The 15,874-nt window shown below is 32.1% G+C and overlaps 2 protein-coding genes across 3 annotated transcripts; both read left to right on the top strand.

Moving 5' to 3' along the window:
* Positions 1 to 4,017: 4,017 nt before the first annotated feature.
* LOC100806598 (calmodulin-binding protein 60 G) lies at positions 4,018 to 8,855 on the top strand. The gene is made up of 8 exons (XM_003535279.4): positions 4,018 to 4,250; positions 4,333 to 4,408; positions 4,721 to 4,767; positions 4,865 to 5,358; positions 5,650 to 5,810; positions 5,924 to 6,127; positions 6,300 to 6,468; positions 6,585 to 8,855. Exons 1-8 carry the CDS (start codon positions 4,135 to 4,137, stop codon positions 6,788 to 6,790), a joined length of 1,473 nt encoding a protein of 490 aa, XP_003535327.1. The 5' UTR covers positions 4,018 to 4,134; the 3' UTR covers positions 6,791 to 8,855.
* On the top strand, positions 8,851 to 13,796 carry LOC100789135 (importin subunit alpha-2). Of its 2 annotated transcripts, none has more exons than XM_014763176.3 (11): positions 8,851 to 9,246; positions 9,383 to 9,479; positions 9,565 to 9,656; positions 9,736 to 9,867; positions 10,210 to 10,395; positions 11,444 to 11,607; positions 11,701 to 11,779; positions 12,393 to 12,521; positions 12,618 to 12,745; positions 12,848 to 13,245; positions 13,369 to 13,796. In XM_014763176.3, exons 1-10 carry the CDS (start codon positions 9,031 to 9,033, stop codon positions 13,221 to 13,223), a joined length of 1,599 nt encoding a protein of 532 aa, XP_014618662.1. In that variant the 5' UTR covers positions 8,851 to 9,030; the 3' UTR covers positions 13,224 to 13,245; positions 13,369 to 13,796. The 2 variants fall into 2 exon arrangements, with proteins under 2 accessions (XP_014618662.1, XP_003536050.1); XM_003536002.5 differs by having other exon boundaries at positions 8,852 to 9,246; positions 13,386 to 13,796.
* The last annotated feature ends 2,078 nt before the right edge of the window (positions 13,797 to 15,874 follow it).

The raw sequence follows: 15,874 nt of genomic DNA on the forward strand, positions 1-15,874 counted from the left end.
ATGTATCTAGGAGCCTACTTGAATGAGTAAGTTAAACTGAACAAATCAATTTAAATCATGTATGCTTTATAATAACTTGATGTTCTCCAATGTAGTGTACATTGACAAATGGTTGTCATTTTGCCTAAGGACAATGTTGTCATTTGGTTTTGTTCCTTGCACAATAGGTCCAACAACTACTTAAAAGGAATTATTAACATGTCAGTTGTATTTTGTAATACATTTACTTTATGATTACAATTTGACATCAATATTTTGATTGTATAATACACATGCGTGTTTATGTTAATTAATGCTTTGAAGGGATTCAACGACAGTCAAGAAAGTAAATCCAAGGTTGCTACTAGATAAATTGTAGTTAAAGTAAGTCATTTAAATAATGTTTCATGTCTTAAAAATTAAATTTTATTACACTTCGGTTGACTTTGAATATCTAAATATCTTATTCAATTTAGTATAATAAGCAAAAAGGAAGCACTGAGTGCGGGTACGTAATCCATGGGATATCAACAATAATCCTAGAAGGTTTCAAGGATAACTGGGAAATGGTAATTATTTATTACAAAACTAATTCAATTTCTTATAATGGTTATTATTTAGACTCATATATTAACTTATGTTTTATTATATCATGTAGTATTTTACTGATAAAAGATGATTGGAACCAGAGATAATGAAGGCAATTCACATTCAGTTGGCAAAATATTATCTGAAATTTAAAAATAAACACTAGGAGTTTAAGTAATTTTAAAATTGTAGAGTAGTTATTATGTTAATTTAGATTAGGTTACAAATGATTTTATGTATTCACTTTCATTTTTCTTATAATTCATTGTAAATATTCAATTATATATTATGAACAAAATTTAAATAGCTTGACAAAAACTGTATTGTCTAGTTCAGTTTTTCATTTTATAGGTTAATTGGGATAATTACAAAAACAGATAGGATATTAAAAAAATACAAAAAAAACATCGATTTTTTTAGAAAAAATCGATGTTGTCATTCAAAAACAACATCAGTATTTTGGAAAATCAATGTTGTTTAATCGATGTGGTTTTCTACATATTTTATATTTTTTGTTATTTTTTTATGACACAACATCGGTTTCTACAAAAGTGATGTTGTGTAATTTACTTAACATCAATTTTGAAAAATCGATGTTAACATTGAGGCTTTTAACATCGGTAATTTTAAGATCAATTGATAATCGATATTGATATTGAAAGTCCTTAATAATCAATATTAAAAGTATATTTTGTGGTAGTGTTTATGTAATGAATATAACAAAATCATCATAAAGATCTTAATTATCTTATAGGTGTTGGATAAACTAATTGAGATTTTTCAATTGACAATTAAAAAAAGTGTTAAAGGATGAATCACCAAATTTGATGTCAAGATTCCCTCATTAATAATTTTCCACATAGTAAAATATATATATATATATATATATATATATATATATCAATAGGGGTGAAATAAAATAGTAAAACTCTACAATAATTCCAACCTTCTAGAGAGATATCAAACAAGGTGTCCATTTTTCCCTTACCTATATGTTTTTTCTTCTTCTTCTAGAATTTGTCTTAATTGATTCCACTTATGACAATTGATATAATCCTTTTTGCCAATATTTTTATCATCTTTCTATCCCTAATATTTAAGGAAAGGTTATGTATTTTTATAATCATTTAGATTTCAATAATAATTTTATAAGTAATGAAAAGTAGAGATTATAATAATAAAGAGTTAAAAATACATGCAATAAATTAAAGAAACATTAACAAATACGAATAAATACATATACGATAACTAGTAGTCAATTTTGATATGCGGTGTTTGAGGAGTTAAGTGATAATGATTTAATTCACCAAAAATTGGTTATAAAAGGTTTTATTTATAAACTTCTAGTGTCTCCCAAACACACACGCCTTAATTTGAACCCATCAATTTTGATCAAAATAAATTCATTCATGATACATTCAATTTCTCGAATTTTAGTTCACATTTTAATGACTTTTGAATACATTATTTTTTTTCTTTCAAGATAAATGTATCGAAATTAGAGAAGTTTAAGTTTTCTAACTTTGATAAATTTTAAATAAGAGAGAGTTATCAGTACTATTAGGTATTAAGCATGAAAATTGTATGTTAGTTTATTTTTCTTGCAATAATTAACAATTGTTTTACGGTTTTCGAACACAGGGAAGTTCCTACAAATTTCCCATCTTAGAAAGGGATTTTCCCGGAAATAGTTTCTGCAGAAGATCTTCTTATGGTCACCAGTTACCGGTTTCCTACACTTTCAACCGTGTTTTCCTTCCATGTTGTCCTTGACTTACATGTATAGTTTATAGTTATATAGATTTTTTTTTTTAATTTTAGACTCATGAATATTGACTATATCAACCAACCACCGCCCATCAAATAAGCCTTTTCCCCCCTTAAAAAAAAACAACTTAATCTACAAGCCATTTCTTCAACTCAACCAGTTTTTGCAAAACAATAACAAAATTTCACCTGTTTGGAGTTTAGGATTATCAATTGCTGTCATATATAATTAGTTTATAGCTTCAGAAAATGTTTTAGTTATAGAGTAGATTCATTTACAGATAGAGGGAAGGCTTCCCCTAGATTGTGTTTATTTACGGCATATAAAACTAAAAATACGTGCATCATCTTTAAACTTCAGTGGATTAAGATGTTGCCATATATTTAAATAAATTTAATAATTATATTCTCGTTCAGTTTTAAACTATTTATTTCATAGAATTTAGAGCTTCTAAACTAAAAGGGGTGCATCTTAGATAGCAAAGTATATATAATATAATATAATTGTTGATTAGAATTTATAATCTATAATTTAACATTATAACTTCATAATTTGTTACTCCCTCCTCAGTCCCAAAATAATAATCCTCTTATTATTTACATAGACAAAAAAAAAAAATAGATGAAAAAAAATTAATTTTATAAAATTAATCTTATATCATTATTAATTTATTTATAAACTTTGTTATCAACCGTTAATATTATAAAGGATAAAAGTAATAAAATTAATAATTATTCTATTGAAAAGTTAAAATAATACTTATTTTGAAATAATTTTTTTTCTTTTACACATAATTATAATGAGACGGAAGTCTATTATATATAAACCTATGTATTATATCATAATTGTAATCAACAACTGCATGATAGTTCTTAGTGCAAGTGTGACTGCGTGAGTTCTATTACGTGTTGTTCAGTGCTTCTATTGTTAGCGCGTATTTAGAGAAAAAAAAAAACATTGTCAATTGTGTCCGTAATAACGAGTTTCACCTACCTTAAAAGCGCGTTAGCAATTGCATATTCTTTTGTGCTTCCTCTCCGTATCATCGTACACAAATTACGCCCACAACAATCATTATCTATCCATCACTTTCTAGCTAGTCTCTGATGCGTAAATTCAGCATCACTAGGCATATCAATGGTTTGGAAGGTCTTGGTCCTTTTTACCAAAAGACGCGGTTAGTTAGTAGTTATTTTGATTTCAAAGTTCCAGATTTATTTTAAGTACAAACAACAAAAGACTAATAGTAGTGGTTCCTTATAGTATTATTAAAATAATAAAAAAAATGGTTAGCTCTGTGGTTCGGATACTTCAACTTTCTTAATTAGTTTCCATAATGTTTTGTTCTTTTGGTTAATATTTGACAAAAGGTTTATAATATAAGTAAATGCTAACCTTCTTAGGACATTAGTTAAGTTTTTATTAGAAATGTATTTATTGTTAGGACATTAGTTAAATTTTTATTAGAAATGTATTTATTCAAATAAGGAAAATTACACCATTTATAATTTTTTTATTATTTTCGTATGATTTTTATACTAAATGTTTTCTCCTAAAGAAATTTGGTAAGGAAGACTCTAATAAATACTTAGCAAGTTTCTGGTAACGTGTCGAGTTAGTGCTCTGTCTATGAAAGTATAAAGAGGCTTCCTTACATCTTCCTACGCTTTGGTCAATATAGTGGTCTATATATATGACATTAAGGCTCAACTTTTTCTCCTCTTTGGCTCTTACCACTTAGTTTGCGTTATATTATTGGGATTTCTAAGAACTGTGAGTTGGTCATTTCAAATCTCTGGATGGAATCAAATAGGCAATCTCTCGAGGGACATGAGGGTGCTGATGGTAGAGGTCATAGAATTTCAGTTATGCAGTCTACACAGAAACATGGTGATCCAAAACAACCATCTCTTAGGTACTTAATTGCCACTCGTAACACTTATTTTGGTGCCTTTGGCTGCAAACTCTAAATTTGATTATATTTGGTTGTTGTGCAGTGGCCTTAGAAATGTGATGAAAGGACTGTGCACTAATGACTGTGAGTTGCACTTTGAACGTTTCCTCCGAAGAGTGGTAAGAAATTAGTGAGTCTATTCTATTGTGATTGAAATGTAGATAGCGTGCTAACCTCCTCAATGTTTCTCCACTATTTGCTGTTGCTAAATTGTGCTTATAGTTTGATAAAAACATTTGTTTCTTTTCTGATAGTTCTTTGTCATCTTAATTTCCAACATAATTATTTTGATAGATCAAGGAAACTCATTTCTATAGATTGATATCATAGCTTGTATTTCATAAGTACCAACTATCTGAATATGTACGAGTTTTTTTTAAAACCTTCCACTAATGGTCATTGGAACCTTTGCATATAAATGCATGAACTAGGTACGAGAGGAGGTAGAATGCAAAATCCAGGATTTCCTATCATCAAGGTTCGTTTCTCTTGCTCAATTGTGTTCATGAGAGAAAAATGTTGTATACTTGTTTAATGTTTAATGTGTGATATTCATCTTTTGAAATTTGTTGCAGGGGATGGGTTAATCAAATTAGCACATCTAGAGCAACACCCTTTGAGTTACGCTTCGTTACTAGAACGCCTGATATAATTTTTACGAACTCTAACGTGATATCAGAGGATAAAACATCCATTCAAATTGCTCTCTTTGATGTTAGAGATCAGTCAGTGGTTAATGTTGGTCCCCTCTCCTCTCTAAAGGTAGAGATCTGTGCCCTCAACGGTGAGTTCGGTTCCAACGGAAGTGAGGATTGGACTGAAGGTGAATTCAATGCCAATATCTTGCGTGAGAGAGATGGTAGAAGGCCATTATTGAATGGAGATAGGTTTATTACTCTGAAAAATGGAGTAGGTTGTGTCAATAAACTTGTGTTCACAGATAATTCGAGATGGATTAGAAGCAGAAAGTTTAGGTTGGGAGCCAAAGTTGTGCCACCAATTTCTATTGAAGCCAACATTAAGGAAGGTAGAAGCGAACCTTTTGTGGTCAAAGATTACAGAGGAGAGGGTAAGTTTTCAAAGTTAGCTTCTATTGTTTTCATTATTGACTATCCATCTTATTTTGTTTGAGAGATGGTGATTACACTTTTTTTTTTATAATTGATTAGAAATGATTGGAAATCATATGATTTTACTTTTCATTTAATAATTTTTTATAAATTAATGATTTTTAATAAATTTTAATCAATCATAAATTTTTTTGAGGAAGAGTGTATGTCCCTAGCATTTCTCATTTTATTTTTCATTATAATCTTTGCCTATTAAATTATAACAATGAACCGTAATTTTGTCATTTCAGCTTACAAGAAACACCACCCTCCTTCCTTGAATGATGATGTTTGGCGTTTAGAGCAAATTGCCAAAGATGGAAAAATCCACGATCGGCTATCTCTCCATGGAATTCACACCGTTCAGGATCTCTTGCGGTTATACACAACAAACCCTTCTTCATTACTTGAGGTAAAAAAATTGCTTTTCTTTAGTTACTTTTTTAATCCTACATTTAAAATAATTCATGAATGCCAAGCATAAAAATATGCATATTCATTTGATTTATTGTTGTGGAGATGCAGAAGGTTGGCAACATTACGAAGAGGTCATGGATAACAATTATTGAACATGCCAAGACTTGTGCGATAGATGATGACGAGACTTTTGTCTACCACACAGCAGAACAATCGATAGGTCTACTTTTCAATTCCATTTACATCCTTGTAGGTGTGACATTCGATGGCCAAAATTACCTCTCGCCTGATATTCTCAACCCCAACGAGAAGGTATGTACAAGGACAACTACAATCATATCATATTCTTAATTAGTTATGATTTTTTATTTTTAAAACAAAGTGTTACTGTCTTGTCATTGTTCCATGTCCATATATCATACTATATTTTATTTATACCTATGGGTTAGAAGTGATTGGGTCCCTTCCCTTCTTCCATTGGCAGCATTTGGTGGAAACATTGAAGCAACATGCTTACAAAAATACGGATAATTTCAAATCAATTCATGAGACATCATTGAGCTGCTCAAAACCATTGACATTTCTAGGAGTAGGGCAATCTGATGCTACAGAGCAAAGTCTGCAACGGTTCAATATCTCTACAGAACAAGAAGGTATATTCTACTATTCTAGTATTAAATTTTCTGGGCTGTTTCATTTTAGTTATAGCCCTTGTTCTGTTTTTCCCTATTGAATATTTTGTTCATATGCTTTTACCTGTTTTTTGCAGGTCATCAAGGAACATGGGTTGGTAATGGTCAACCATATGCCTCAACTTCATATACAGATGAAAGCGTACATAGTTACCAAATCTATGCTGATCCAGTGCCAGACATAACAGACATGCCACTGAACAATCCTTATGGTAGCAATTCAATGAAGGATTTTTTCTCTGGATTGTGCATTGAAGGGGATAGTTGGGTCCCTTATGGATAATATTTGCATCTTGTGCAAGATAATCTTTCAACCGAGAATGAGAATACACTGATTCAATTCTCAAAATTTGGGGCAACAAAATGGCTTTTACATTGCCTCTTCTGATGGAGAAGACTTCTGTCGTTCTCATGTGAATATGTCAAGTAGTGGAAAACCCAAAAGCGCTATAGTATAAGATTCAGAATTTTATCAAATGTGTCATGTCAGTCAAAACTCAAAAGGGATGCAGCTGCCAGATGGAATGTGAAGCTGTATAATTATAACTATTAGTCTCTTGTTTTGAGCAATTGAGCCTTTGGTTGGTTCCCTTAGCCAGAACGTGTTTGCAAGCTCCATAGATGTCATAGAAACAATTGTGTTTATGTTCCTGGTGGTTTACGAACTTCATTGTCAGGTGAGCAGTGAAGAGATCCACAACATGGGGTCCTCATGCCCAGTGTTAGTATGCACAATTTGTTGTAAAATTAATTGAGCAAATTACATAAATCCTCCTTCAAGTTTAAACATATTACAGGTGCAACTCTTTCATATTTAACTCTTACACAAATATCCATTATTTTATTTGAACAAATTATGCAAACACTTCTTCAAGTTTCATCATATTACATACGACATTCTTTCCGTATTTGATTCCTACACAAACACCTATTATTTTGGAATTCTAATCCCTTTCTCTAGTAATAGTGTTAATTCCATATAATTACTTGTTAGTCACATGATCTTTTAACATAATTTTTTATGATAAAAATATCTTTGTCTTCTTCTCATCAATAGTTTAAATCATATATTTTAGGAATTTTTAATTTCTTTGTTGGTTTTTGTTTAATTTCTGTTGGTCAAATCAATTTCTTCATACTCTTATTTGATTTATGTATGCCTTCATGAGTTAGTGATCGTGGTTCGTGGGTTTCATTTGCATTTAAAGAAAAAGTTTCACTGTTTAACGCAAATTGCAATATGTCTTATAGTTAGGTGTATTTTTTTTGTTTCCTTTCCTTTCTGTATCTCTTTGGTTCATTTTCTAGGTTAAAGATTTCCATTGTTAGTTGTTGAGTGTTGTTGTTCATTGTTTTGCAAGGAAACATATACGAGTAACCGTCAAATCCTAATAAGCAAAGATAGTGGTAATCAAATTCAAGAGACAACTCAAACTCTAAAATAACATATTTTGAGATTTTTAATTTGGAAATTTCAGAACGTGAAAAGAACAATAGAATGAGTAATTTTAAAACTATGAAAGATAATTTTGACATTTCACAAATACACTAATAAGTTAATTAATGGATTCGTTGAGGATGCAAAAGAAATGCATTTTAAGAGAGAAAAACATATAATATGTCCAAACTTAAGAAGTGTTTGTGTAATTTACTTAAATTAATTTAGTACACAAATGTCCAATTATTAACTTAGAATTTATCCTATTGTTTTTTCTTGTAAAAGAAGAAAATGTATTGAATCTTTGAATGAAAAAATATGAATAAAATGAAAAAATATCACCCATTAAATTTTTCAACATAAATTTATCATCACAAAACTAATGAATATTATCCACCAATAAGATAAAAAAAAGAAGAAATAATGTCCTCCTAGTGCAAGGTACAACATCTGTCCATCTCGTATATTTTCGTTGTATGCTTCGTATGATGATCTAAACGCGGGGATTATGGAAAATCGGGTTCGTAACTCGGTCATAATTTTCACGCGTCTGAATATTTTATTTTATAACAATTTAATTTCTTTTCGTATTGCGGATGTTTGTTTTTGCTGTGCTCCTTAGAGTTTTTGGTTCTTAAAAATGGATCTGGAGCCCAAGTTTGTATTGTTTGGGCCAAGTGAGTCTGTGTGCTCGTAAATTGTGTTTTCAATTTCAGCATGTTTCCAACTCCTCCACTACTGTCTACTACAGTCTCCAATGATAGTAACTTTTTCCCTCACCTTCTTCCAATTCAAACCAGTGGCATTTTCGCAAATGTGAGCGGATCCAGGTCCGTTTCTACCCCAACTTCTGCTTCCACTTCCACCCTCGTATATAAACCTTTCACTTTCCACTTCCCCTGTTCAAAAACACTCAGCAAAAGAATAAAAGAAACCCAAAATCTCTCTCTCTCTCTCGTTCGCTTTCCGTATCCATATATATCCCAAACCCTACCGTTAGGTTCCCCAATTCTTCAACACCCCGTGGACCGGTGCTCTGCTTCTTAGTAGTTCGTACGGTTTTTCCGTCGATTGCCTCCGAAACGATGTCGTATCGCCCAAGCGGGAACTCCAGGACCGAGGTCCGCCGGAACCGGTACAAGGTGGCGGTGGACGCGGAGGAAGGTCGGAGACGGCGAGAGGACACGATGGTGGAGATCCGCAAGAACCGCAGAGAAGAGAGTTTGCAGAAGAAGAGGCGCGAGGGGCTCCAACCTCAGCAGATGCCTGCGTCCGTTCACTCTAGTTTGGTTGAGAAGAAGGTCAATTAACGAATTGCTTTCGTATTTGTACTGTATATTTGTATCACTCTGATTGATGAATTGATTTACCTAGTTCGTTGTAGAATTAATTTTTTGAATTATAGTTGTATGCGTGTGTGTTTCTATGTTGCTGCAGTTGGAACATCTACCATCGATGGTTACTGGTGTTTGGACTGATGATAATAACCTGCAGCTCGAGGCGACGACGCAGTTTCGGAAGCTGCTTTCGATTGGTTTGTGATTGGTGTCTCTGTGTTTAATTTGTTGTTTGGTGAATTTTTAATGGTGCTTTGGTTAATTTGGTTTTTTGTGTATCAGAACGTAGTCCACCGATTGAGGAGGTTATACAGACTGGTGTGGTTTCTCGATTTGTTGAGTTTCTCATGAGGGAAGACTTTCCGCAGTTGCAGGTTTGTATTTGTCTGTTTTGTTTTTGAATTAGTGATTTCAATGTTACTTATGGTGATGTTTGTCTATTGCATGTTGCAGTTTGAGGCAGCTTGGGCTTTGACAAATATAGCTTCTGGAACGTCTGAAAACACAAAGGTTGTGATTGATCACGGGGCTGTCCCAATTTTCGTGAAGCTACTTGCTTCTCCTAGTGATGATGTCCGCGAACAGGTATATTATTCTTTATTCATATATTAACATACCTTCATCTGTCTATGAAATTAAAAGGGTAGCTCTTGATTGCAAAACACGTTTGTTCATGTTTATTTTTGGATTTGGGTATGCTTATTGTGGTGTGATGTTGTTATGAGCATGGTGATGCATGCTAAAGAAAGGAATTTTGGGGTAGGGTGGTGGTGGGGGAGCTGTATGCTTCTGCGTGGGGTGGTTGTATTTAACCATTTATTAATTTGCAGCCGACAACAGAAGACAACAATACCTTGTTGTACTGTTCCATGCTATCATTTATTAAAAGCTTTAACATTTTACCCTTGGTATTTTGGGTACTCACAGGCAGTGTGGGCATTAGGAAATGTCGCTGGGGATTCGCCTAGATGTCGTGATCTTGTTCTAAGTCATGGGGCTTTGCTTCCTTTGTTGGCACAATTAAATGAACATGCGAAGCTTTCTATGCTTAGAAATGCTACCTGGACACTTTCAAACTTCTGCAGGGGCAAGCCACAGCCTCCTTTTGATCAGGTATAAAAATATGTATTGCTTCTCCTAGCTAACCATTTCTTTTTCATTTAGCTTTAGTATTCTGTTAATATGATGGAATGCTGCAATTTTTTTTTGTAATTACCTTAGTTGGTGAAATACTACTTATTTAGTAATCATAATTCAAATTTTTATTCCATCACATATGATGAAACATAAAGCAATTACATAGTATTTTTTTTTTGTTAAATGTTCTTGTAATCTTGTTAATCAAGTATACATGTATCTACCCTATAGGTTAGAATGCTACGTTCTTTTGCATTATATTGATACCTCATGGTTTGTCTTTTGATCTAATGAACATCCTTCAGTTTTTTCTTCATTTACTTTAAGCAAAATCTTTCTTGTTTTTTCTATTACAAAGTTGCAAAGTATGCTTTTAGGCGCTGAAACTAATGTCTATGCTAGGAGAAATAAGGGAAGAGAAGGGCTGTGAGGGAGGAAGTAGTAAAGAGTGTTCATTACTGGACTCAAATTGATGTGTGAACCATGAGCATTACAGAATAGATAGATGGTGGTGTGTGAATAGAGGGTCCTTGCAGGGGAAACGTTAAATTTTTATCAGAGGGTTATGGGGGGGGGGATCATGAGAGGGGGAGGGTGTTTTGGAAGTAAAGAGGGGGGAGGCAGAGTGTGCATTATCTTAATAGTGTTTGTTTTTGGTTTTATCTCTGTTTTTTGCTGTATTTTCTAGTTTGAGAGGTTTTGTTCGTTGTAAGAAGCCAAGCTACATTTTTACCTGTTGAATATATATATATGAACGTATGTATGTACTTCTTGAGTAGGTAATTCGATCAAATCTTAGTCTTAAATATTGTACTTCCATGTAAAAGTGATAGTATTGAAACTTGTAATAGCCACACTAGTAAATCCTGGGCTCATAGCACCAATGAAAAAAAAAAACTTGGGAGGGTTACCCATTGGCTTAATCATTGGTCTTTTGTTTATGTCCTGCTTTTACTGATTTATTATAAGCTGCTATTGTGTTTTATTTCACAGTTCATACATTATACTTTGTTTTTTTCTTCAGGTTAAACCTGCACTTCCTGCTCTTGCCCGTCTTATCCATTCGAACGATGAAGAAGTTTTGACTGATGCATGTTGGGCACTGTCATATCTTTCTGATGGTACAAATGATAAAATTCAAGCTGTAATTGAAGCTGGTGTTTGTCCCCGACTTGTTGAGCTGCTGCTGTGAGTACTCTGCTTCTCAAATATGGCTATGCAAAAATATATGCTCCCATGTTCATTTTAATGCCAAACACTAAATGTGCTACTCTTATTCAGGCACCCATCCCCTTCAGTGCTAATTCCTGCTCTTCGAACTGTTGGAAATATTGTCACTGGAGATGATATGCAGACACAGGTATTATGTTCAGGAATGTCTCTTATGGTTATGTACAGTAATATTTTACTTTGCCTTTCTACATTACAGAATAAGGAAAACAGTGATAACATGACTATTAATTGCAAGTTGCAATATTCTTTTCTATTTTCCTTTTGTTTTACTCATGAACAATCCTGTAGAATAGTGTCTCCGTTTTTCTTTAGTCTTGTTCTCAATGATGTCAAGCGCATATATTTTTTTTGCCATCTGATATATTTATCATTTATTTTTATTATGTTTGCTTTTAAGATTACTAGATTTTTGTTGGTTTGTTGTTCCCCTTTCCCACCAGACAAACATAACATCAAAGTGAAATGCTATTGCTCGAGCCATATGGCAATCCTTTCTTTTGGCTGTATTGGTGCTGTATAGATAATGGATTTTCACTGTGGTGAGATAATAGATGATTCTGATCTGGAGTTTGTTTCTTAAGACCCCATTGTCAAGTGCAACCTAATAAGGTTACTGCTGAGATTACCTAATCATGTCTCTATTTTGGAAATGATGTGTTCTGGTATCAAAATATGCTTTCTATGATTTTAATTTTTTTTTTGAGTTTCGGGTTGCTTTAACCTTGTGTTTTGCCCCATAGGTTATCATCAATCACCAGGCTCTTCCTTGCCTTCTGAATCTGTTGACCAATAATTATAAAAAAAGCATCAAGAAGGAAGCTTGTTGGACCATATCAAACATCACAGCTGGTAATAAACAGCAGATTCAGGTATAGTTACTTGTTTGTTTTATGATAATTAAACCTCCATTTTCACTTGAAGTTCTTATTGCAATAATATTCTCTTCAATTCCTGATAATAAGCAGGCTGTGATTGAGGCTAATCTAATTGCTCCTTTGGTCAATCTGCTTCAAAATGCTGAGTTTGATATCAAGAAAGAAGCTGCTTGGGCTATCTCAAATGCTACATCCGGTGGTTCTCATGAACAAATCAAGTATGGGGGGAAGCACTTGTTTTTTATATTCCCAAGTAGGTTAATATGATCTCATAATTTTTTTTCCTTGCAAGATATAAATTATTTCTCCCTGGTCTGCAGGTTCCTAGTAAGTCAAGGGTGTATCAAACCCTTGTGTGATCTTCTCATCTGTCCTGATCCTAGGATTGTGACAGTTTGTCTGGAAGGCCTTGAAAACATCTTGAAGGTGGGAGAAGCTGATAAAAATATAGGCAATACTGGTGATGTGAATCTATATGCCCAAATGATTGATGAAGCTGAGGGGCTGGAGAAAATTGAGAACCTCCAGAGTCATGACAACACAGAGATTTATGAAAAGGCGGTCAAGATTCTTGAGACATACTGGTTGGAGGAGGAAGATGAGACTATGCCTCCAGGGGATGCTTCTCAGTCAGGGTTCAACTTTGGTAGCAGTGACGCTCCTACTGTGCCATCCGGTGGATTCAACTTTAATTAGAAGATATTCATGCTCTACTGGGGTAACATTTTATCTTTGGCTTTGTTCTGGGTTTCTCTGTAAATTTTTTAATGGAATTAATCAATTATGTTTTGGCAGTTTGCATATATTCTATGCTTCCTTCAATCGTTAAATGATTATTCAGAATTTCTTCAATTGCAGGAGTTTTGGGTGGTCTATCCGTAAAGTCCTCCATTATGACGCGACAGCAGTTGGGGGATAAGTCAACGTCTTGTCATTGTCCTAATGTCCTTGGGTCGTACGAAGTCCAGCAAGTTAATACATGGTTGCTGGACTGGCTTGGGTTTTTTGCAATGCCTGGTATTTCATATCTCATGGTGTAAAATGCTTTGTGGCTATATTTTTTTGCCACCGTAGAGAATACTAGAGTCTTCTTTCTGCCAAGTGATCATTTCATAGAATTAATGAATGCTCAGTCTCGTGATTTTTTTTCCCTTTGTTATATATTGTCCTAGACTGGAGTAAAAAGTTACGATTGTTGGTTTTTTGGCAAATGCCAAATGCTACTGCCTATCCATTAGTTACAAGGAACGTTTTGGAGTCTTTCTTTTATCCTATTCCTTTGTAAGCTTTTTTGGTTGAAAAAGTTCCATTATCCATCACGTTATGTAGGTCCCGGTACATGTAGTACTTCAACTTGGGAGTTGGGGCTATGTTTTCAAAAGAAAATATGCTGTAATTAATTGTGTATGCTCGGTGCTATTAGCCTATTATTTCTATCCGTTCAATGCTAGTTGTATACTAACTTAATGTTTTCTCACATCCTTGATTTACGTTTGCATTGAGTATAATCGCTAAAAGTGTAATTTTACCCGTTCAATACTGGAATGGGTATCCAGTAACGTTAAACGAAAAAGTTTCACATTTCAATATAAATAAGTAATAGGTGGGTGGAGGATGGATTGACATTTCGTTGGATGGAAGGTCAATGCAAACACACACTAATAATAACATTGCTATACAAAAGATTATTAAAAAATTGTAATAAATCCATTATTTTTGCTGTTACTTCCAAAGGAGGGAATAACAAGTAGAATTAGTCTTTGCTTAAGGGCATCTCTAATGCGTTGTTTTTAGGAGTGTTTCTCTTATCAAGAATGGTACTCATTTATTTGCAATAGTGTGAGGAAAAACTTGTTAAGCATCGGTGCTTAACACTTCTTGTGGGGCTAACAAATCTTTTTTTTTTAATAATAAATAATAATAAGGTTAAATTACTCATTTGGTTCCTATAATTTTACGATTCTTACCTTTTGGTCTCTATAGTTTGAAAATGATTTTTTTAGTTCATATGATTTACATTTAAATTCTTTTTTAGTCCCTATAGTTTTGAAAAGTCTTTTTAGTTCTTATACTTTATATTTTAATTTTCTTTTAATCCTTACCATCAAAATATGAGTAATATTATCAATTACAATTAATTACAAAAATATTAGTAAATAATTTGTAACTAATTTATCATAAGATAATTTGTAATAAAAAAAATTGATAATTTATAACTAATTTGTAGCTAATTATTTTTATAGTAAGGACTAAAAGATAATTAAAATATAAATTATAAGGACTAAAAATATCACTTTCAAACTATAGGAACTAAAAGATGATTAAAATATAAACTATAAGGACTAAAAAGAACACTTTTAAACTACAGGACTAAAAGAGAATTAAAATGTAAACTATAAGGACTAAAAAAATCACTTTCATACTATCAGAACTAAAAAGGTAAGAATCATGAAATTATAGGGATCAAATGAGTAATTTAACCTAGTAATAATTATATTAATAAAAAAGTAAAAACAAGAGATGTTAGCATTGAAAATAAAATGTAGAGATGTAGGATACTTGTGGAATTTGTTTAGTAAAGTTTTTAAAGATGTTGGATTAAAAAGAACATTTGTTTAAATCTTTTTGAGTGATTGAGAGTGTGGTTGTGATACCCATTTAAGAACAATAAAAAACGAAAGAATGGGTTGCTGGAATGGAATGGCCTAATCAAACTCTAATAAATCTTTCATATAGAGTTATATCCTTTTATATATTGGTTTCCTTTGTTACAAATTAAAAAAAAATCTAGTAATTACATTTTAGATTTTTTTTCTTCTAAAAAAATAAGTTAATTTATGTTTATTTAGAATTATCTATTTTTTAAAAAAGGACAACTGATTTTTATTAGAAGCAGTTTAAAATAATTTTTTTTGTAAAGAAAAAATAGAAATTTAATTTTAATCAGTTTAAAATTATTTTAATAAGTTATAAATAAAGCATAATACTTTAAAAGTGATTACCTTTTAAAAATGTAATAAAAGGCCATTATATAGAATATTTATTTATTTTAGAAATTAATTTTTAATAATTTTTTACATTACTGATATAGTAGTTTTTTTTTTATTTCTACTTTGTTAATCAAGGACTAGCAGTACTAAAAATAGAGATACAAGATTAAGTTAATGAAAAATAGTGAAGGGAGGGAGGGAAGGATAACTTGTGGGTTGGATGTCCTCCTAACATTTTCAAAATTTTGATTGTTTCTAATATTTTTTTTTGAATTTTTACATGTATTAATTATTTTTTATGTATCTTTATTTATTTATTTTTTTAAATATTAATAAGAAATAATTAAGTGAATATAA

The sequence above is a fragment of the Glycine max genome, chromosome 10 (genome assembly GCF_000004515.6).
Source record: "Glycine max cultivar Williams 82 chromosome 10, Glycine_max_v4.0, whole genome shotgun sequence".
Lineage (NCBI taxonomy): Eukaryota > Viridiplantae > Streptophyta > Magnoliopsida > Fabales > Fabaceae > Glycine > Glycine max.